The sequence below is a fragment of the Bufo bufo genome, chromosome 6 (genome assembly GCF_905171765.1).
Source record: "Bufo bufo chromosome 6, aBufBuf1.1, whole genome shotgun sequence".
Lineage (NCBI taxonomy): Eukaryota > Metazoa > Chordata > Amphibia > Anura > Bufonidae > Bufo > Bufo bufo.
In genome coordinates this window covers 402,556,248-402,581,370 of record NC_053394.1, presented here as the reverse complement: position 1 = coordinate 402,581,370, position 25,123 = coordinate 402,556,248, and the positions used below count along the sequence as shown (strand labels likewise).

The 25,123-nt window shown below is 44.3% G+C and overlaps 1 protein-coding gene across 1 annotated transcript in view; it reads left to right on the top strand.

The window, feature by feature from the left end:
- Positions 1 to 20,189: 20,189 nt before the first annotated feature.
- Positions 20,190 to 25,123, top strand: part of LOC121005776 (oocyte zinc finger protein XlCOF22-like) — a 29,309-nt gene continuing 24,375 nt past the window's right edge. Inside the window, exon 1 of the mRNA XM_040438542.1 lies at positions 20,190 to 20,580. Coding sequence (XP_040294476.1) covers positions 20,190 to 20,580 — 391 coding nt within the window. The remainder of the gene's footprint in view (positions 20,581 to 25,123) is intronic.

The following is a 25,123-nucleotide window of genomic DNA, read 5'->3' as shown; positions in this document are numbered from 1 at the left end:
CAGGACAGTCCAGGGAACTTGGACACCTCAGGAGAGGTTATTGTCATCAAATCTTCTGGAGATCAGAGCAATCAGGCTAGCTCTTCTTCATTTTGCTCCCGTCATTCGAGGGAAGGCAGTGAAGGTACAGTCAGACAGCATGACCGCTGTGCTGTACATCAACAAGCAGGGAGGCACGAGGTCACAAAGTCTCCTGAGAGAGATAGGGGTGATTTTGGATTGGGCAGAACTGAACCTCACCCACTTATCAGCCGTTCACATTCGCGGAGTTCACAATGTGATTGCGGATCGCCTGAGCCGAGGTCTTCTAACCGGAGAATGGTCACTTCATCCAGAGGTCTTCAAAGAGATAACGCTCAGGTGGGGCATGCCAGAGATCGATCTCATGGCAACGAGGTTCAACACCAAGGTGGAGAGGTATTGCTCCCTTTACAGGGAGGACAACCCGGTGGCAATAGATGCACTGTCAATCCCATGGAGGTTCAGGCTGGCCTACATCTTCCCTCCAATTTCCTTGATACCAAGGGTCTTGATGAAAATCAGGCAGGACCAAGCGTCAGTTATCGCCATTATCCCATACTGGGCGAAAAGAGCTTGGTTTACCCAACTCTTACAGATGAGTCGGGGTCAATTTCTGAGGCTTCCCCCAGAGAGAGTACTGGTGTCGGGGGGCACCCAGGTCTCCTCAGATCTTCAAATGTTCAACCTGACGGCCTGGAGGTTGATCAGTCCCTTCCAAGAATAGAAGGGCTATCGGGGTCTGTCTTGAGAACCCTGGAGCACTCCAGATCAGAAGCTACCAATAATGCCTATTCCAGAATCTGGAAGATCTTTTCATCCTGGTGTACAAGGCATCAGCAAAGATCCGCTGAAGCTTCCATCCTGATGATTCTCCAATTTCTTCAGGACGGTCTGGACAGGGGGCTATCACCAGCTACCCTTAAAGTGCAGATTTCAGCAATCTCTGCTTGTCTCAACAGAGCTATTTCTCAAGACCCCCTTATCAAGAGATTCCTGAAGGGAGCCTCAAGATTAAAGCCTACAGTAATCAGACCTATCCCGGTTTGGGATTTGTCGGTCGTGCTCAGGGGGTTATCATCTCCCCCCTTTGAGCCCCTAGAGGATGCGGGATTCAGGTTCCTGACCTGGAAGATCACCTTCTTGTTAGCTGTTACCTCTGCAAAGCGAGTTGGGGAACTCCAGGCTTTTTCTGCCTTTGAGCCATATATACGAAGTTCCTGCAGGATCGGGTACTTCTCAAATTTTTACCTACCTTCATCCCAAAGGTTCCTTCCTTTGACAATATCAATCAGGTGATCTCCCTACCAACATTGGCTCCACCCCCCTCCTCTGAGGAAAGAGGGCTCCATACCCTCGACATTGCGAGATGTCTTAGGATTTACCTGGAACGCTCCAAGGTATTTAGGAAGGATGAAAACCTCCTTATCCTTTTTTCCGGTACCCATAAGGGGAGGAAAGCCTCTGAGCCCTCCATCAGTCGCTGGATTAAAGAGGCAATTCGGGAGTCTTATATGTCTCAGGGCTCGGAGCCCCCTGGATTTGTAAGGGCCCACTCTACTCGAGCAGTGGCCACTTCTTTTGCAGAGAGAAGCTCGATCCCATTGGACGTGATCTGTAAGTCAGCTTCTTGGAGTTCTCACTCCACTTTTATCTCACATTATAGAGTGGATACCAGAATACATAGTTATTCCTCATTTGGCCGGACAGTGTTATCTTCCGCCAGGCATGAGGACCCTCCCATGGGGGTTTCTACTTGCTAAATCCCCATTTGTGCCACTGGTTAGGACGTAAGGGAATCGTTAATTTCTAACGATAATTTGTTTTCCCTTAGTCCTAACAGTGGCACACAAATTTCCCCCCCTTTGTTTATTAATTGTGATTATGTTTGTCTACTTGTAATTACACAGGGTTCTGAGGGTCACACCCCTCTTTATTGGGGGCAGGGAGGGCGTGTGCATGTCAGTTTTTTTATTGTTTCATTAAAACTTCCACCTGTCCTAACCAGTCCACAGGGGCAGAATACCCCATCTGTGCCACTGTTAGGACTAAGGGAAAACAAATTATCGTTAGAAATTAACGATTGCTGCGATGTGTCCCTCTTTCTTCATGGACACAGTCTGGAGGTCTGTTCTCGGCATTTCAGCTCTGAAGCGGCCTAGACTGTATGGGCTGCAGCGCAAGACTCCCAGAACTCTGCACCTTCTAGACACGTCACTGCTGAACTGCCTAGAATGTATGGGCTGCGGGGAGCAACTCAACAAAGCCTGGACAATCTAGGAACAACCCAACCAGCACAGCAGGCTCCTGGGTAAACTGGTCATGTGACCCCTGACTCCTCCCACACATGGTCACATGGCCATGACATCATGAAAGGTCCTTTAGCCCACCAGTCTCTGGTCTCCAGTGGAGGTATGTGCACTTTCCTCCTGTCTGTCAGGATTAGGCCTCGTTCACACAGTCAGTGTTTGGTCGGTGACTTCTCTTCCGTTAGTTTCCCACTAGAGGAACATTTGCCGGAGCCCAGTGACTATAATGGGACGGGCAGCGATTGCCTTTATTCCCAGTGTCAGTGCTGGGATTGGGCTGGACAGAAGCCGCTGCAGGCTGAATCCCCACCAGGTCCTACAGTTAGTGGGGGCTAGGGGGGCTCTTGGCCTTTCCTGTCTAGAATGTACGGGCTCCCCTGAGGTCATGTGACTGTGAGGTCGGTGTAGCATTCAGGGTTCCGGCTCTCAGTGATTGGGTAGAAGGCTTGTATAAGGAGCCGCACAGTCGGCTTCTAGTGACCGGGACGAGGCTGCCGGACTCAGAATAGGGGTTATTAGGAGACAGGAAGATGCCGGATGTACAAAAGCCATACTGGAACCTCTGGTCTGTTATACAGGTGAAGGTGCAGACTTGTAGGATGGGGGAATAAAGAGCAGTTTGGAGGGTGACATGGGACTAGGACAGTCAACTCCAAAATGATCATTAATGAGACACTTTCCCCTGATTTCCTGTCTTTCCACCAGCCTCGGCTTCTGCTGTTGTCTGTCTGACATTTATGGAGATCACCAAACTCCAGTCCTGTCCATTCTCAGTGCAGCAGTCGGTTTCCTCCAGATGTACCGGGCTGAGAACCAGTGAGCTAGGGCCCCTTTCAGAGACGAGCGTGTCCTCTGCAGAAATCACACTCCGTTTGTCAGGGTGATTTCCTATTCTGGACACGGCTTGTTTCCCAGAAGAACACAGCATTATACTGATTTATAATGCTGTGTGTCTCTGCCTGACCTGTATCTACTGAATTATACTGATTTATAATGCTGTGTCTCTGCCTGACCTGTATCTACTGAATAATACTGATTTATAATGCAGTGTGTGTCTGCCTGACCTGTATCTACTGAATTATACTGATTTATAATGCTGTTTGTCTCTACCTGACCTGTATCTACTGTATTATACTGATTTATAATGCTGTGTGTCTCTGCCTGACTTGTATCTACTGAATTATACAGATTTTATAATGCTGTGTCTCTCTGCCTGACCTGTATCTACTGAATTATACTGGTTTGTAATGCTGTGTGTCTCTACCTGACTTGTATCTACTGAATTATACTGATTTATAATGCTGTGTGTCTCTGCCTGATTTACATAAATTCTCAAACAGTTATGCAACCCTATTATATAGCAAATAAATATTCCAGCAAAAAGGGGTGCTTGAAAACAAAACGCAAATGAGACAGGGGAAGAAAACAGAGACCTCACCGTGTGTGGAACACAGCAAAGAGAACGCTCTCTGAATTCAACCCCTGCATCAATTGCTGAAAAAAGTGAACTAAGGTCCTATTAAAATTGATAGACCATGTCACTGATTAATGACACAAGTGTGGTTTGCAACAATGTCGTCCCCCATGCACATGGCCCCAGACCTCTGTGCCAATGTGCAATCCAATATACGGGTGAACACACGCTGGTGTCCCCAGCTGTTTAGCAGCTTTTGTAAGCTACACAAAGAAAGTCTGATCTGCCGGCTAAAAAAAGTGCATGCCCTGCTCTGAACAAAGTTACAGACACCTGGTGTGTCTGGCTCTACGCATTTCTACGTGGGGTGTCATCATGAGTTCACCCTGTAACCGCTTATTGACAGCTGAGCATCCTTAGATCATTGCATGTTATACATTGAAGACGTGCTCCCCCTCTCTCACTAGGGGCAGCGCTCCGGCACTATGACGGCCGTCTTCAATATATAACATGCAATGATGGATAGATCATCGGCATTTAATCGGCGGGGGTCCGACACCCAGAACCCCCCGATCATCTGTTTGAGAAGCCAGCGGGGCTCCTTCTCTCTGTTTCCCTCAGGCCCAGTGACGTCACGACTAGTATCAGTGGCCTGGGTGGGGCTCGGCTCTTTTCACTTGAAACGGGTTTAGCCCCACCTAGGCCAGTAATACTTGTCATGACGTCACTTGGCCTGAGGGAAACAGAGTGAAGGCCGCAGCGCTCCTGGAGCTCTGCTGCCTTCTCAAACAGATGGTCGGCAGGGGTCCCGGGTGTCGGACCCCAACAGGTAAGATACTGATGATCTATCCAGAGGATAGATTCTCAGTTGAAAAGGACTGCAGAACCCCTTTAAATCCCTCTCCGTTCCTGTACTGATGCTTCCATGGATCCCTTCAGTTTCATTACATCGCTGCAGTGACAACATTGGTTACAGAGATAATGTCAGTATGTATGAACACCTCAAAGACGGGACCGACACCTCGTTATTGTGGAGTCCTGAGATGTAGACACATTGACCACTATCGGGGTCTATTCACTGCTGATGTGCAGTGATGGCCAGTTCGCAGTGTTCGCCAGCGAACACATGCGATCTGCCATTTTAACTGACAAGTCTGGCGAGGCACAGGTAAGTCCTTACCTGTGCGCGAGCCGGTCTGAAATTAAATGCGGTCTCCGGGAGCAGGCAGTTCCGAGAACGGCCCGGCTCGCGCACAGGCACAGGCAAGGACTTACCTGTGCCTCGCCGGACTTGTCAGTTAAGATGGCAGATCGCATGTGTTCGCTGTCGAACACTGCGAACTGACCATCTCTACTGATGTGTATTTTACATGGGATTTTATAGGATTTTACATCTTCTCATATTCTTTCTATTCAGGTTCTACAATATAGGATCTTCTCAGTGGAGATCTTCTATATAAGATCTTTCTCCTGATTGACGAATCAAGGATGGATAGGGACAGAGACAAGATGGCGGAGAGTATGATAACTCTCACCCTAGAGATCCTCTTCCGGCTTACTGGAGAGGTGAGAGATTCTGATGATGTCACATTACATCATCTTATCTATGTAACAGATGGACATGAGTGGAGAGGTGAGGAACTCTGGAGATGTTTGGAGTAATATTTATTACTGTGTCTCTCCATAACCAGGACTACACAGTAGTGAAGAAGACCTCTAGTGAGCGCTGTCAGGCCCCTGTGTCTGAAGGATGTGGAAGAACCCTGAGCCCAATCACAGGGCCTCCACCTCACCCCCAGATACATGAGGAAATCAATACAGAGAAGATCCTGGAACTCATCAACAAGATGATTGAGCTGCTGACTGGAGAGGTGACACTGCTGGGAATGCTGGGACATTATACAGGAACGCTATGAAGGGATCTGGGTACAGACTGTATCATTGTGTTGTCAGGTTCCTATGAGGTGTCAGGATGTCACCGTCTATTTCTCCATGGAGGAATGGGAGTATTTAGAAGGACACAAAGATCTGTACAAGGACGTCATGATGGAGGATCACCGACCCCTCACATCACCAGGTAATAGACATGACTAAATACACACGTCCTCTCATTATCTGTATGTAAGGAATGAATTCAGTCACTGGATCTGTTTCCTACAGTTAGATCCAGTAAGATAACAACACCGGAGATATGTCGCAGTCCTCTTCTTCCACAAGATGATTCAGAAGAACATGACAATGTCTCACGGGATGATCAGGTAGATGGAGATAATGTCTTATGAAATGTTCTCTATGATCTGTAGAAGGCTGTGAAGATCTTGTGTTCAGTCTTGTTTTATGTAACATGTTTTTTTCATGGTGGTGCTTCATGTCCACTGCCATCCCGCCATCTGGGGTGGACACGGGCACTGCATCACTCACCCTGCCACTGTCTGGTGGTCAAGCCACGTTGATCTTTTCCTGCCACCCAGTAACAGGGCTGGCCGTTGCAGTTATTTGTTCCTCATTAGAGGCTGCAGCCAACATCTGGCTGCCAGGCCTCTTTCCCTGACCCAAAAGATGCGTGAGCACCCTGGCTTTTAAAAGGCCAGTGCACCTGTACTCCACTCTTCACCAGCCAATGGCTGAAAATCTGTGAATACTTAAGACACCTTTCCCAAGGCTTCTCTAGCTTGGTAGATCCTGCAAAGCTGCTATAATCTGTTTGTCTGTCTGTGTACTGACATCTGCCTAAATCCTGGATTCTTAATCTCTGCCGTCTGACTTGCCTCGTGCCTGTTAACCATTCTGACCTTTGGACTGATTATCAGATTAGAGCATATATTGAGAGGGGACGTTAAAAGGGCAAAAATAATAAAGTTTATTAGTGCTACAGGGATGGGGGTGAATGCCTACATTGATCATGAGACATAGTTAAAAAACCGTCTATCCAGCTGATACAACCAATGTAATGTTAATCTGGATCCAACCAGACCTAGGTTAATTGGAGGATCCCTGTAGTGTAGCTACCAGATAGACGGACTAATTGCAACTTGCAATTTCCACATGGGAAACCAGCAATTACTTTCCGCCGGAGCCAGAACTTGCGGGATATTCTGGTTCACAGCCTGTACCAGAGTCCCAGACAATATACTTGGCTACACAAGCCTATCTCAGGTACTTTCCCATGTGGAAATTGCAAGTTCTGTGGTTATATTAACAAAAACAAATCATTCACCGGCTCTACATCTGACAGAACTAACTTCATTAGACCCTTTGTGAATTGTAAATCCACTGGTGTGGTCTATTTAATGACTTGTAGATGTGGACTAAAATATGTCGGTAAAACGATACGCGAGCTAAGACGGCGTATTGGGGAACATTTATCTGATATTAACAACTCTCAAGATACTCCGATCGCTCGTCATGTGGATGAGTTCCACAGTGGCCATGCTTCAGTCATTAAATTCCAGGGCATTGACATGTATAAGAGAACACCGCGAGGAGGAGATTTAGACCGCATCCTCCTACAAAAGGAGGCACAATGGATCTTTAGATTGGGGACCACTAAACCCAATGGGTTGAATGATGCAATTTCCTTTGTCCCATTCTTATAATAGTTCTGGGCTCCATTGTGGTTTACTGTGGTCATTCTTTGTCCTCCTGTGATTACTACGCTATGGTTGCCCCTGCTAGACCTTTTCCACACAAATAAGTTATCATGAGTTGCACTAGTTATAGTGGATGTCGTACTATACTACTTATTTACTCACTGTGGACATATTGTACCAGTGTAGGTGTGATCCGCTATATATGGACAAGTATATATGCATATTCATTCATTTTTTCATCTATATGAGTGATATATGTAATCTCATAGGGCTATTTGTCCAATACCTAGATGTCACCTGACGTCATATGTGGTTATTTTGTTTATTTATCTATTGATTGTTTTTTGATCACCGATTTGCATATTATACATTGCTACCTGTTCATATATATAAAGTCGCCGTTGATTTTCCCTATTATACTTTTACCATGCAGCGCTTGTGCGCTGACCCCCTGGATACATCCTCATTTCTCCGTTGTTGTCAGTCAACCAGCCCATCATGCATACCCCTGCGGTGGATTGGCTGCCGGCAGGAGGTGTGTCCAGGGGGCGGGGTACTGCCCCTTTAAATCACAGTGTTGGCGTGGCCGCTTTGCGGCCATTACAATGCCGAGACCTTGTTTGTTAAAAACAGTGCACCGAGATCTACACTAGGACTCGGGGGCACTCACTAATAAGCCTCATATTATTCGCCGTTTCCCAGACTAGGGTATCGGCTTAGGCAGGCGAATGTGTCATAGATACGCTGGCTCCTGAAGAAGTGCTCTGATGAAGTGCATGGAAACGCATTGAGCCGTAGTTCAACACATGCGGGCGGGTTGTTTGCTGCGTGTACTCCGACGGCAACAGCTCTGAGCCGCAGTTCAGTTCGCACGGGTGGGCTGTTTGCCGCATGCGCCCTGGCAGCAATAGCCTTCACCTGTGATTATACACATACACATTGGAGATAGGGATCGGAGGCACGGCATTACACACAGCCGCTCCTTATACTATCCCTCACTGCCCAGCGATACCACTGTCTCTGGTTAGTGGTAGATGTGCGCTGTATGTGGTATGGTCCTGATGGTTGTTGAGGTTATCAACACATGACCAATTAAGTGACAATATCACTTTGTCTATAGTCCATCAGCATAGGTTACTACTGAGTGACATCCCCACTGAATCTCAGAGTACTACAAGTGTTTTCTGTGCGGTGGATCTATATACATATTTTTAACATATTAGTCCGTCTATCTGGTAGCTACACTACAGGGATCCTCCAATTAACCTAGGTCTGGTTGGATCCAGATTAACATTACATTGGTTGTATCAGCTGGATAGACGGTTTTGTAACTATGTCTCATGATCAATGTAGGCATTCACCCCCATCCCTGTAGCACTAATAAACTTTTTATTATTTTTGCCCTTTTAACGTCCCCTCTCAATATTTGCTCTGTTTGTTAACTAGGGACGTGTACCTTCTACACATAGTTATTATATATGATTATCAGATTAGCATAAACTCTGCCTGCCTTGACCTCCACCTGCCATTGACCATGAGCTTTTCCTGATCTCTCTGGCTTTGCACTTGTGTCTCTAACCCCCATGGTTCAGCAGCCAACCACAACGGGACTATTCCAAGAGGTATCAGCTTGGTGGCTCCCCTGCAGCAAATGCCAGGTCCCTGTATAGGGAATAAAGGGTGAAAAGCAGGGGACTGGCAGGATAAGTCCCTCAGGACAAGCCCAAAGTCAAACCAGTTGGTTGGCATGATTGATCTACGTCCACTGTCTGTATCAGTTGTATCCTTGTATAATGAGAAAGGGGGAGATGGCAGGATTACAGCTGACCATAGACATTACATGTTGTCTGGATCGTCTCACAATTTTCCGACTATGGTTACTGCTGTTTGGAACAAACAGGTTGGCGTTATACAGGAGACCTGCAGATATTCGGGTCAGATAACTCCTGCTGTCATGTCAGTTTTGGTTGTCATTCTAATTACTGATGTTTTCTGGTCATATAAAACCTTCAACATGACTTCAACTGTCTGATCACTTTTACAATATTTCTTTCACAGCTTGTGAATCCCGGTGAAGATCTGAACATTATATATGTTACAGAGACACATGTGAGGGGTGGTGAGCAGAGTATAGAGGACATTCCTACAGATATCCGCCCAGGTGAGTAGTAACCACTAAATAAAATAGAGAAGACTCTACTCATTCAGACTCTACTCATTTTCTTAAGCTCAATTTTCTAGCATTTTAGATGATAAAACTTGCTGATCATTTATATTATGGACATAAATATGGATATAAAATATACCTATGTGAACAAGGCCTGTTCCATTATCATCTGCTATAAGTACTTCAGAATTATTTGCCAATTTTTCAACTAAGGAATCATTAATTCCTTCAAAATAAGCCTAGTTCAGGTGTCAGTGTTTGGTAATCTGCAGTGACTGTCAGCCAAAACCCCATGCAGGTCAACAACACAGAAGTGGTGAAAATCTTTCCATTATACCTTATCTCTGTGTAGGCTTCATTCCTGGTTTGACTAAATCAATGGGCGGTTTGCCTAATGGCCAAATATTTTCTGTATAGAATATTCTTTTTCTGTAGCTCGATCTAGGTGATCTATCATGGAACTGAGGATGGCAAACATGTTTTGCGAATTATACTATTGCGCATTCTTTTGCATGCCCCATTTGTAGATATCCCAGTGGCCCCATAGTAGTGATGGCAGCCCACAATTATTACTCATAAGGACAGTGCATATGCTAGGATATTAGTATAAGCAGTTCTTGGTGTTATTTGTCTACGTAGACGGTTTAGCCAATACTAGGAATAGATTATGAAGGCAGGAAAAGTCTAAAGAACTCTTTTATACAAAGAAAAAAAAGATACCAGCCTTACATTTGCTCTAAAGCCATGACTTCTTTGAGACAATACTGCTCCTCCTCTCTGTCCTGTTTTATGGCAAAGTGCATGCAGCCATCAAGAAGTGTGTGACACAGACACCACCTAATAGCACTGACTCACAGGTCCCTATATTTTTTTCCATTGAGCCTTTCACTAGAAAAGAGTGGTGGTAGACATATTGAAACCTATGAAGATGCTGGCTTCAACCCAAAAGTGGGAAACTACAAGAGAACAGCCAGATGGCCTAACGTCATGATCTACTGGTCCTTGCTCGGAGGTCTTCTGATAGCTAATGATCTGTTTTTCCATTAATATCTCAGTCAACAAATTTTGCTCCATGCTTTGCAAATTTGAAGGACATTTGCTGCAGAAATATTATAAAATATAATAACAATATCATTCTAAGGTTATATTATTCAAAATTGTAAAGTATGTTTTCTTTTTGACAGATGACTGTTACAGGAGCTCAGAAGAACATCTGGTGTCTTCACATTTTAAAGCAGATGATCATGTTGTCACACAAGATACCTATGAAAAACATGCCATTATCACAGATGTACCCTCTGACATTCACAGCAAAATTCGTTCATCTGATGCTATGAAAAATGTGGAGGAGAAGCCATTTTCATGTTCAGAATGTGGGAAATGTTTTGCTTTAAAAAAAACTCTTGTTGCGCACCAGAGAATTCACACAGGAGAGAAGCCATATTCATGTTCGGAATGTGAGAGGTGTTTTGCTCGGAAATCAGATTTTGTTAGGCATAAGAGAAATCATACAGGGGAGAATCCGTTTTCATGTTCATATTGCGGGAAATGTTTTAACCAGAAATCAGATCTTGTTATACATCAGAGATGCCACACTGGGTCAATGCTATTTACATGTACAGAATGTAATAAATGTTTCACCCAGAAATCATATCTTGTTAGACATCAGATAATTCACACAGGGGAGAAGCCATTTTCATGCCCAGAATGTGGGAAATGTTTTACAAACGGATCAAATCTTTTGAAACATAGGCATATTCACACAGGGACGAAACCACATTCATGTTCTGAATGTGGGAAATGTTTTATCCAGAAGTCAGCTCTTGTTGTTCATCAAAGAACTCACACAGGGGAGAAGCCATTTTCATGTTTAGAATGTGGGAAATGTTTTTCTTCTAAATCAGAGTTTGTTAGACATCAGAGGAGTCACACAGGGGAGAAGCCATATTCTTGTTCTGAATGTAAGAAATGTTTTACCCAGAAGTCAGCGCTTGTTAGGCATCAAAGATCTCACACAGGTGAGAGGCCATTTTCATGTTTAGAATGTGGGAAGTGTTTTACGTCGAAATCAGATTTTGTTAGACATCAGTGGAGTCACATAGGGGAGAAGCCATATTTATGTTCTTAATGCGGGAAATGTTTTAACTGGAAATCAAATTTTGTTAGACCAAGAGAATGTACACAAGGGAAAAGCCATTTTTATGTCCCAGATGTGGGAAATTTTTACCCACAAATCACATATTTCTAAACATCAAAGAACTCACACAGGGGAGAAGCCATTTTATTTAGTTAAACTAAAGAAAAATATCACTTACAGTCAAAGTAAAGTCATGTCACACAAGAGAAAGGCAAATCAGTTAAGATTCATAAATGATGATAATAAAAAGGAATGTAATTTACAATCAATGTCTCTTATCCAAAAAGCAAATAGAATCCAGATAACTCACCTGTACTGTATATCCACCATGTGCAGAGAATATTTTACACTAATTTATTTAACTGAATATTAAAACTTGTTTCCAATTATTAAAATATTTGCTTTAAAACTTGTATAGTTGTGTTTAAATTTATCTTTTGTTATCTGTTGTATATGTAAGGATTGCTCTCTCTGCCTGGGACGGCGATGACAGACTTCTCATCAAACAGGGTTTTCAAGTTCAAATGGTGTTTTATTGGTCACACAGCACATCAAACTTCCAATTCTGGCATCACTTGGCACGGTGAAGTCGCAGCTTCACATCACAATGTGTTACATCAAAACAAAACAATAAATCCTTGCTCAGCTAGGCGCTCAATGTACAGACGTTTTCCCTAATTCACCTCTAGCTCAGTGTTCACACTGCGGTATTCAGCTTAATTCAGCCATGCGGTCAGACTGCGAACAATGCAACCCATTTCGGTCTGGTCCACCAATCCTCCCAATTCTGACCACGTGATGCCCCTCTTCTCCAGGCATCACTGGACCCTCCAAACTCAGGCTTTACTCAGCCCTCCTAGCTGGGACCACACAGAGCCACTGCAGGCTTCCCTCTCTCCTCCCACAAACACACACTGAGGATTGCTTTTTCTCTCAGTGATTATTGCAGCTGGCCAGGGGAATACTTGTACCGGACTGTGGGTGTGAACTGAGAGACTCCCACTACCAACCTGTCTCCCAGTCCAAAGAAATCCAGCCCATATAACTTAAGCAAACCGTCTCCACCAAGCTACGCCTTGCTGAACCAAAACACATCACTGGATTTCTGCTACCTCACCCTACTAAACTGGAAACCAGGTGAGATTTACACCCCCTACACACCTCTACTTTACACTTCCCCACACATGTTATGTAGTTGCCTCAGAACCTACAAGGTTAAGGGAGAGAATTTTGTGTAAATATAGTGATTTAAGAAATGAGCCATGGATCCCAGACTTTGTGGACTCTGTTAGGGCACTTTCTGTTCTTGAAAACCATCCTTTCATATGAACAATATTACACTACTGGACAATGTTGGATTCTGGGGTAGCTGGAAAATTTATGAATATTAAGATCTTCACTGGTTGAAGTAGTGACTGCTGATAGGTCACCTTTTAAACCTAATCATGTGAAATTGGGAATCATGAAACTATTGAACTGCAGTTAATAATTGATCCTGATCATCCTGAAAAGATATGTTTTCACTAAATCTCCTCTCCAAAATTTCCCTTAATTCTGGGTATTTCATAGCTTGGCATCCATAATCCATCCATAGATTGAAAGTCAATAAACTAATGTTTCTTCTGAATATTGTCAACTCAATTGTCTCTGCAGAGTCCAAGAAATGTTACCATCTGTGGATATTGATCCACTGTACCAACCACTTTTTTGTGGTCCGTATACGGAACCATTCACTTCAACTACAAAGTTTCTCTGTGTGTATTCCGTTTCCGTATGTCCGGATTTCCGTTCCGCAAAAAAAATAGAACATGTCCTATTATTGTCTGCATTACGGACAAGGATAGTACTGCTCGATGAAGGGCCAGCTGTACCGTTCTGCAAAATACAGAATGCACACGGATGTCATCAGTGTTTTTTGCGGACTGCAAAATACATACGGTCGTGTGCATGAGCCCTTACTCTTAGTCAGGAACAGGCTTAGATCAAAGTCCAGGAAGGCAACTGTCAGTAATCCACCAGGTAAACTGATTATAGCTCAGATAGCCCAGCAAATCAGAATAAAAGGACCTACAGTTGCAAGAAAAAATATGTGAACCCTTTGGAATGATATGGATTTCTGCACAAATATGTCATAAACTGTGATCTGATCTTCATCTAAGTCACAACAATAGACAATCACAGTCTGCTTAAACTAATAACACACAAAGAATTAAATGTTACCATCTTTGAACACACCATGTAAACATTCACAGTGCAGGTGGAAAAAGTATGTGAACCCCTAGACTAATGACTAATGACATCTCCAAGAGCTAATTGGAGTGAGGTGTCAGCCAACTGGAGTCCAATCAATGAGATGAAATTGGAGGTCTTGGTTACAGCTCCCCTGCCCTATAAAAAACACACACCAGTTCTGGGTTTGCTTTTCACAAGAAGCATTGCCTGATGTGAATAATGCCTTGCACAAAAGAGCTCTCAGAAGACCTACGATTAAGAATTGCTGACTTGCATAAAGCTGGAAAGGGTTATAAAAGTATCTCCAAAAGCCTTGCTGTTCATCAGTCCACAGTAAGACAAATTGTCTATAAATGGAGAAAGTTCAGCACTGCTGCTACTCTCCCTAGGAGTGGCCGTCCTGTAAAGATGACTGCAAGAGCACAGCGCAGACTGCTCAATGAGGTGAAGAAGAATCCTAGAGTGTCAGCTAAAGACTTACAAAAGTCTCTGGCATATGCTGACATCCCTGTTAGCGAATCTACGATACGTAAAACACTAAACAAGAATAGATTTCATGGGAGGATACCACAGAGGAAGCCACTGCTGTCCAAAAAAACATTGCTGCATGTTTACAGTTTGCACAAGAGCACCTGGATGTTCCACAGCAGTACTGGCAAAATATTCTGTGGACAGATGAAACCAAAGTTGAGTTGTTTGGAAGAAACACACAACACTATGTGTGGAGAAAAAGAGGCACAGCACACCAACATCCAAACCTCATCCCAACTGTAATGTATGGTGGTGGGGGCATCATGGTTTGGGGCTGCTTTGCTGCGTCAGGGCCTGGACGGATTGCTATCATCGAAGGAAAAATTTATTCCCAAGTTTATCAAGACATTTTGCAGGCGAACTTAAGGCCACCTGTCCACCAGCTGAAGCTCAATAGAAGATGGGTGTTGCAACAGGACAATGACCCAAAGCATAGAAGTAAATCAACAACAGAATGGCTTAAACAGAAGAAAATACACCTTCTGGAGTGGCCCAGTCAGAGTCCTGACCTCAACCCGATTGAGATGCTGTAGTATGACCTCAAGAAAGCGATTCACACCAGACATCCCAAGAATATTGCTGAACTGAAACAGTTCTGTAAAGAGGAATGGTCAAGAATTACTCCTGACTAGGGATGAGCGAACCCCAACCTTTATAGTTCGGGTTCGTACAGAATTTTGGGGTGTCCGTGACACAGACCCGAACCCGAACATTTTCGTAAAAGTCTGGGTTCGGGGTTCGGCGCTTTTTGAAAGGCTGCAAAGCAGCCAATCAACAAGCGTCATACTACTTGCCCCAAGAGGCCATCACAGCCTTGCCTACTATTGGCATGGCTGTGATTGGCCAGTGCAGCATGTGACCCAGCCTCTATATAAGCTTGGGTCACGTAGCGCTGCACGTCACTCTGCTGATACAAGCGTAGGGAGAGGTTGCAGCTGCGACGTTAGGGCGAGATTAGGCAGATTAACTCCTCCAAAAGACTTCTATCAGTGATCGATCTACAGCTGTGGATCATTGAACTGCTGATATTCAATTGCTCACTGTTTTTAGGCTGCCCAGAGCGTTTTTCAGTCACTTTTTTCTGGGGTGATCGGCGGCCATTTTGTGGCTTGTGGTGCGCCAGCACAAGCTACCACCAAGTACATTTAACCATCAATAGTGTGGTTATTTTTTGCTATATCCTACATCAGGGTCAAGCTTTCATCAAGTGCATTTAACCATCAATAGTGTGGTTATTTTTTGGCCATATACTACATCAGGGGCAAGTTGAGCCTGTCACCCAGTGCCTAAAAAATAGGCCTCATATTTATATTCATCCAAATCTGTACTGTTTTAGCTGGTCAAGTTATTTTTAGTGACCGTAAAAGCACAGTTATTGTTCTGGGTTGAAAAACAATTCCCAAATTTGCAATTCTCAAAATTAGTGGTTTCTGCTGTATCAGGCCGACTTTAAATCTATCCCTAAAAGGGTATATTAGATTCAAGGTGCTGATAGGGTCATTCTGAAAAACTTAACACACACGCTACAGTGCAGATCCAAGTCTAATTCTGTGATTAAACGTATACCTGTCACCCAGCGCCTAAAAAATAGGCCTCACATTTATATTCAGCTAAATCTGTCATTACTGGTGTGCGTGTATTAGTGTAATACGGTACCTAAATAGATAGCCAGATAGTGTTAGGTGTCTGTAAAAAAAGGCCTGAATTTTAATTCAATACATTGGCCCGAATAATATTTTTCTTATTGTGGTGAACGGTAACAATGAGGAAAACATCTAGTAAGGGACGCGGACGTGGACATGGTCGTGGTGGTGTTAGTGGACCCTCTGGTGCTGGGAGAGGACGTGGTCGTTCTGCCACAGCCACACGTCCTAGTGTACCAACTACCTCAGGTCCCAGTAGCCGCCAGAATTTACAGGGATATTTGGTGGGGCCCAATGCCGTTCTAAGGATGGTAAGGCCTGAGCAGGTACAGGCATTAGTCAATTGGGTGGCCGACAGTGCATCCAGCACGTTCACATTATCTCCCACCCAGTCTTCTGCAGAAAGCGCACAGATGGCGCATGAAAACCAAGCCCATCAGTCTGTCACATCACCCCCATGCAGATGAGGGAAACTGTCTGAGCCTCAAGTTATGCAGCAGTCTCTTATGCTGTTTGAAGACTCTGTTGAAGGGTTTCCCAAGGACATCCACCTATCCCTTCCCCAGGGGTGGAAGAGAGAGAATGCACTAACGCACAACCACTTATGTTTCCTGATGATGAGGACATGGGAATACCACCTCAGCACGTCTCTGATGATGACGAAACACAGGTGCCAACTGCTGCGTCTTTCTGCAGTGTGCAGACTGAACAGGAGGTCAGGGAGGAAGACTGGGTGGAAGACGATGCAGGGGACGATGAGGTCCTAGACCCCACATGGAATGAAGGTCGTGCCACTGACTTTCAGAGTTCAGAGGAAGAGGCAGTGGTGAGACCGAGCCAACAGCCATTATTATAGGCTCTAGGAGCCTTTGTAATCAGGAGGACTTATTAGCTACTGGCAGCCTCACTGTTATTCTTAGGACAGATAAGGATGCTGTTGTATCACTTAGTAACAAAGTACATAAGGCCGAAAAAATACATTTGTCCATCCAGTTCGGCCTGTCATCCTACAAGTTGATCCAGAGGAAGGCAAAAAAACAACAACTGTGAGGTAGAAGTCAATTTTCCCCACTTTAGGGGAATAAAAAACTCCTTCCCGACTCCAATCAGGCAATCAGAATAACTCCCTGGATCAACGACCCCTCTCTAGTAGCTATAGCCTGTAATATTATTACACTCCAGAAATACATCCAGGCCCCTCTCACCATCACTACCTCCTCAGGCAGAGAGTTCCACAGTCTCACTGCTCTTACCGTAAAGAATCCTTTTCTATGTTTGTGTACAAACCTTCTTTCCTCCAGACACAGAGGATGTCCCCTCGTCACAGTCACAGTCCTGGGGATAAATAGATGATGGGATAGATCTCTGTACTGACCCCTGATATATTTATACATAGTAATTAGATCTCCCCTCAGTCCTCTTTTTTCTAAAGTGAATAACCCTAATTTTGATAATCTTTCAGGGTACTGTAGTTGCCCAATTCCAGTTATTACTTTAGTTGCCCTCCTCTGGACCCTCTCCAGCTCTGCTATGTCTGCCTTGTTCACAGGAGCCCAGAACTGTACACAGTACTCCATGTGTGGTCTGACTAGCGATTTGTAAAGTGGTAGGACTATGTTCTTATCACTGGCATCTAGTCCCCTTTTGATGCAACCCATTATCTTATTGGCCTTGGCAGCAGCTGCCTGACACTGGTTTTTACAGCTTAGTTTGCTGTTTATTAAAATTCCTTTTCTATGTCAGTGTTACCGAGTGTTTTACCATTTAGTATGTACGGGTGACTTGCATTATTCCTTCCCATGTGCATAACTTTACATTTGTCAGTGTTAAACCTCTTCTGCCACTTATCTGCCCAAGCCTCCAATCTATCCAGATCCCTCTGTAGTAGTATACTGTCCTCTTCAGTGTTAATTACTTTACACAGTTTAGTGTCATCTGCGAAAATTTATATTTTACTGTGCAAGCCTTCTACAAGATCATTAATAAATATATTGAAGAGAATAGGGCCCAATACTGACCCCTGAGGTACCCCACTAGTGACAGTGACCCAATCTGAGTGTGTACCGTTAATAACCACCCTCTGTTTTCTATCATTGAGCCAGTTACTTACCCACATACAGACCTTTTCTCCCAGTCCGAGCATTCTCATTTTATATACTAACCTTTTATGTTGTACAGTTTTAAATGCTTTGGAGAAGTTCAGATATACGACATCCATTGATTCACCGCTGTCAAGTCTAGAACTTACCTCCTCATAGAAACTGATTAAATTAGTTTGGCATGACCGATCCCTCACGAAGCCATGCTGATATGGCGTTATTTGCTTATTTCCGTTGAGATGCTCTAAGATAGCATCTCTTAGAAAACCTTCAAACAGTTTACCCACAACAGATGTTAAACTTACCGGCCTATAGCTTCCAGGCTCTGTTTCTGGACCCTTTTTGAATATTGGCACCACATTTGCCATGCGCCAATCCTGTGGGACATTCCCTGTTAGTATAGAGTCCGCAAATATCAGAAATAAGGGTCTTGCTATGACATTACTTAATTCTCTTAGGATGCGGGGGTGTATGCCATCCAGTCCTGGCGTTTTGTCTATTTTAATCTTTTTAAGATGTGTGTAGAAGATCAAGACTGGAACTACCTCAACTGAGAATGAAGCAAGGCAAGGAGCTGAATATCAGTGAGTACCTGACTACCCTAGCCTGACACATTGCTACCAGTACAGCCTGATAATGGGATTCATCACATCCAACTTGCATGTATACCAGAGACTGTTTTATTATTGGATGTAAGCTGTGATCAAGAACCTGGTTATAGTAAAGTTTACTGTTGGATTTAAACCTGCCTCATTCTTCTAAACTCTACGCCACTACCACTCTCAACATCTTGCACCATCAAGGTGCTGGCGTCATGACAATACATAAATCAGGGGCCCAGCCGCACAAGCACTCAGTAACCCAATCACCATCAAGGGCGACTCAATCACCACCTGGCCGGTGTCCCCTGTAACCGAGTGTGCCCTGGAGAATCCAGTGCTGTTCTCTCCTTCACGGCACTGCTGGCCCAGGGAGGCATCAGCTAAACCGTGAGTAACCGATGAACTGTATGTACATTCTGTGGACTGGCACGCTGCAACTAGAAATTGGCGTCACGAACAGGATCAATATCCTCTGTGCCTTATGTGAATGAGCCCCATTTGTTTGACTGTTTTATTGGGCTAAAGAACTGTTTAAACTGCTTAAAAACTGCAAGGATATACTGTGCAAATTGACTACTTTGAAATCGCACAGTTAAAACTGAGAAAATCGTAGATTTTTATGTCACTAGAACTGCTTGATGCAATTGAATTGACTTTGACCTTGAACCTAAAATGGCCGCTGTAGGCCTTCTTGTCTGATTTTTGGCACCATCACTCTACAAAAACACCCTGTACGGCAGGAAAATAGAGTGCCGCCCTTTAAAAAGTGCGGGAAAACAATTTCTACTGTGCCACTACTGCTTCATTAACATGGATTACAAAATGAGCACCGCCTCCCCTATGCTGCAGAACCTAGGGGGCGTGCCGAAAGAAAGGTGGAGTCTATGCGATCAGTGGACGACTCTGCTGGAGGTGTTCTTGCCAGCAGACACACAGAGAAGCGGTGAACTTACTGTTATGTCACAGCCTGAGTCAGGCCAGCATCCAGCCAAGATAAAAGACTGCCGCCTTACCCTTGCTCACAACCGCGAGGAGGATTTTCCTCACCTATTCCATTGCGACCTGCTCTGATGGCTGAAATGAGACCGCGACAGGGAAAACGAATCGTACTAAGATTTATTTCGAGGAGCTCACTAAGCGACTGATTGAGCATCCAGAAGATAATCAGCCCAGATTGGAACGGAGAACTGGGACTGTAATGGCCTTTGATAAAGGGAAAGGCTATGGCTTCATACAGGATCATGATACCGGTAGGGATTTTTATGTGAATCGCCGGTCCGTGAAGCTAAATTACCTGCCGGGTCACCTACATAACCTGATGCCAGGAGAAAAAGTAGAGTACACCCCTGCTGAGGGCCTGTGAGTTCCATACGCGACAGCCGTATCCAAAAGGCGTGCCGAACCGGAAGATTGGGACTGCACACATGATGCCGCGGAATCGGAGGGCATGTCCGAATTCCCGCCAGGGCCTGTACGGTCTACGTACCAGCAGAAATCCTCTTTCATAGGTCCCAACATCTTCTGGCAGCCAACTGTGCTGGAGAGGAATACCAATCCTTACCCAGCGTTTGACTGTAGTCATCAAGCTCAAGTCTTGGCCGAGATGGAGGTACAAGAGAAGCTTCAAGCCTACCTGGAGAAACACCACAAGATGACTGCACTCCAAAAAATCAATGATCCTCCCAGATCGGAGTCTGAGAAACTGGTGGCCACACCAAAACTTGTACATGCTACTGAAAAATTGTGCTATGCCCGGTCCAGAATTCATACTCAGGAAGAAATATTGGAGGATGCCGTGGAACCTAGGGAGATCCGGATACAGATCTTGTCTCCTGATGGTAGAGTACTATGGCCCGTACCGGTGGAAGAACCAGAGGAGGAAGATACCTATTTGAAAGTAGGCATGTAGGCCATTCTACAATAACTGTCAAATGGAGCCAGTGTTTCTTTTGTCCCAGTATGAACTGATGCCAGTTCAACACGGCAAGTGGCAGTTTACTAGGCCACTGCACAGCCTACTGGCCCTTTTAACATTCAGGACTCCCTCCCTTATAACCTCTGTTTTACGCCCAAGTTGCGCCTGGTTTGCTCAAAGTTTTTCCTTTCCTATTCCCTCTTCAGGTTGATGAGGGTTATGCAACAGGAATATCATGTTGTTCAAAGTCATTTTACCCAGAAAGACATTCTTCTGTGACTTGTTTATGTGCAATTCTTATGTTTTCAATTCAACAGACTTTTTGCACTTTTCTTATTCTGCTGCACTTAAAAGTTTTATATACTAAATACTTGGACATTGCCATGGACTTTATATTATGTTTGTGAGATCAACGCCCATTTGTGTCACCGGCAAGATCAGAAGAAAACGCTGTACCACGGGATGTCGCTGTCCCACTGCGTCCCACGGGATGTCGCTGTCCCACTGTTGCGTTGTGAACCACCTAAGTTATTATGTCTTTCTATAAAGTGTATTTTCATAATGTGCATTTTCATGCTTGTTTTGCATGCTTGCCTCGTATCTTTCAGGAGACTTTGTCCAGAATGTGTCGAGGGCGACACATATTAAACAAAGGGGGTATGCAGTGTCCCACTAGCTTATGTGGGAACTGCAAAAGCTTTTTGTTGTCTTCTGTAATTTCATGCTGTATTGTGTTATCATCAGTGTTCCCTCTAAGCCTTGGCAGCTGCTGAGCGGGGTCGGCTCAGAGCTGTGCACAGCGCCATCAAAGGTGGGCGATAGGAAAACCTAAGATAATTGTCACTTCAAAGAGCATACAAACCTCTGCACCATCCCATACAATAGAGTATAACCCCTGCACCATCCCGTACAATATACAGTATAGTCCTCTCTGTGATCACTGGACATTGCTCTCCATATAAAACCATACAGGGAAAAAAAATCTTTGATCCAGAGAACTTACATAGAAAAACTAATAACCAAGAGCCTAAAACAAAACCCAGTTTCTGACCCTTATGTTAAAACATAACTTTCATTTGATTGCTTTAATACCTAAACACCTAAATAATTTTTTATTTTTTTTAAAAAGCTGCTGTTTCTCTAGATGACCTTATGTTGATAGTAGTGGTAATAGTGTCTCAAGGGTCTTATAAAGGCAGCAACACTATTTTTTACAAGCCATTGAGACTCTATTAACACTACTATCAACATAAGGTCATCTAAAGAAACAGTAGGTTTTTCTTTTTTTTCTTTCTCTTTAGGTGTTAAAACATAACTTTAATTAGATTGCTCTAACACCTAAACAGGGAAAAAAAGAATTTTAAAAACCTGCTTTTTCTCTAGATGACCTTATGTTAATAGTAGTGTTAATAGAGTCTCAAAGGTCTGTAAAAATAGTGTAGCTGCTTTTATAGACCCTTGAGACTCTATTACCACTACCATAAACATAAGGTCATCTAGAGAAACAGCAGGTTTTCAAAAATTTTTTTTTCCTTTAGGTATTAAAGCAATCAAATGAAAGTTATGTTTTAACATAAGGGTCAGAACAGAACCGCACACAAAATGTCTCCTGCGGAGTGAAGAAAGACCTTGCTAAGTGCTAACCTGACACTGGCTAGGACATCTAACTTATACATCTTCTTGTATATAGTGATATGGAGCATGCTGGTATAACCTGGGTATCTTCTGTATATAATTATATATGTACAGCTGGTATAACCTGGGCATCTCCTGTATATAGTTATATATGTATAGCTGGTATAAGTTATACATCTTCTTGTATATAGTGATATGGAGCATGCTGGTATAACCTGGGTATCTTCTGTATATAATTATATATGTACAGCTGGTATAAGTTATACATCTTCTTGTATACAGTGATATGGAGCATGCTGGTATAACCCAGGCATCTCCTGTTGTATATAAAAAATGGTATATCACCCGTGGGTGATGTGAGACAAAAAGCGCTTTTTGTCTCGCATTACCCATGGGTGATATACCATTTTATATGTACTTACCTAAGGAGAACAATAGCTCCTTGATAGACAGCAAGCAGCGGGATCTTCCTATTAAGGTAGATTTACACATCCAAACAATAGGAGCGCAGGGGGGACCTTTTACTTCCTGTTGTATATAGTTATATATGTTACTTTTCCCCCCTATTTTCCTTGGCTGAGACAAGCAACATTGCCAATGCAAAACCTGAAGGGAATGCAATGCTGTTCCAGAGAGACTCACTTTAGCCTCTCTAAGATGGCGGCGCCAACCAGCATCCCCTTGTTTTGCATTGGCGAGTCTGCTGTGATAAAACCTCCCATACAGAACATGCTGTTTTCATTGCTTTCACAGACACAGCTCCTGCTGCCCACATGAAGGACTTATCACTATCAGGCTCGGCCAGAGACGCATTCACTTCACTCACTCTAGCCTATGGGATTAAAAATAACTAAGATTGTTTAGTGTTCTCCCCTACTACTGACATTCTACCGTCATTGATTGCTGAACTGGTCTCTCCTGGTATTTCTAGAGTGTTAACTCGTAACAAGAAGTGGAGAACAGCGGGGGACAATAGTGGAACTAGTAGTCTACTAGTGGCACTATTGTCCCCCGCTGTTCTCCACTTCTTGTCACGAGTTCACACTCTAGAAATACCAGGAGAGACCAGTTCAGCAATCAATGACGGTTTCTAGGATTTTACTTATTGTAGGTAGCCCATAAGAGAAACTCACTCTCACTCTAGCGTGTGCCTCTGGCCTGGCTCTAAGATGGCGGCGCCGCCGCCACTATCGCACCTTACTGCCTGCTGCTGCTGCTCAGTCCTCCTCTTCCTGCAAAAAGAAGGAGGAGGCAGAAGTAGCACGTGGTAGCTGGTAGGCGGCGCCCCGCTGTGCTGAGCCGCACAAGACTACGAGGAGGACGTCGGCGCCGTCACGCAGATGAGTCTGACGACAAGTGCTGGCATTTTGCCAGCAGCGTTAGCGAACTTAGCGGCACGCTGTAGGCTGAGTGAGCGGGCATTATAAAATTGTGAGCGGGGCCACAATAATTGCTGCGCGGCCGCCCACCCGCGCAGCTTAGAGGGAACACTGGTTATCATGTGACATTCCTTTTTACCAGGCTGTCAGGTACACCACATACATCGCACCACTAAATGGGGGTAGCACCACATTATACAGTGGGGGAAATAATTATTTGACCCCTCACTGATTTTGTAAGTTTGTCCAATGACAAAGAAATGAAAAGTCTCAGAACAGTATCATTTCAATGGTAGGTTTATTGTAACAGTGGCAGATAGCACATCAAAAGGAAAATCGAAAAAAAAACTTTAAATAAAAGATAGCAACTGATTTGCATTTCATTGAGTGAAATAAGTATTTGAACCCCTACCAACCATTAAGAGTTCTGGCTCCCACAGAGTGGTTAGACACTTCTACTCAATTAGTCACCCTCATTAAGGACACCTGTCTTAACTAGTCACCTGTATAAAAGACACCTGTCCACAGAATCAATCAATCAAGCAGACTCCAAACTCTCCAACATGGGAAAGACCAAAGAGCTGTCCAAGGATGTCAGAGACAAAATTGTAGACCTGCACAAGGCTGGAATGGGCTACAAAACCATTAGCAAGAAGCTGGGAGAGAAGGTGACAACTGTTGGTGCGATTGTTCGAAAATGGAAGGAGCACAAAATGACCATCAATCGACCTCGCTCTGGGGCTCCACGCAAGATCTCACCTCGTGGGGTGTCAATGGTTCTGAGAAAGGTGAAAAAGCATCCTAGAACTACACGGGAGGAGTTAGTTAATGACCTCAAATTAGCAGGGACCACAGTCACCAAGAAAACCATTGGAAACACATTACACCGCAATGGATTAAAATCCTGCAGGGCTCGCAAGGTCCCCCTGCTCAGGAAGGCACATGTGCAGGCCCGTCTGAAGTTTGCCAATGAACACCTGAATGATTCAGAGAGTGACTGGGAGAAGGTGCTGTGGTCTGATGAGACCAAAATAGAGCTCTTTGGCATTAACTCAACTCGCTGTGTTTGGAGGAAGAAAAATGCTGCCTATGACCCCCAAAACACCGTCCCCACCGTCAAGCATGGGGGTGGAAACATTTTGCTTTGGGGGTGTTTTTCTGCTAAGGGCACAGGACAACTTATTCGCATAAACGGGAAAATGGACGGAGCCATGTATCGTGAAATCCTGAGCGACAACCTCCTTCCCTCTGCCAGGAAACTGAAAATGGGTCGTGGATGGGTGTTCCAGCACGACAATGACCCAAAACATACAGCAAAGGCAACAAAGGAGTGGCTCAAGAAGAAGCACATTAAGGTCATGGAGTGGCCTAGTCAGTCTCCGGACCTTAATTCAATCGAAAACCTATGGAGGGAGCTCAAGCTCAGAGTTGCACAGAGACAGCCTCGAAACC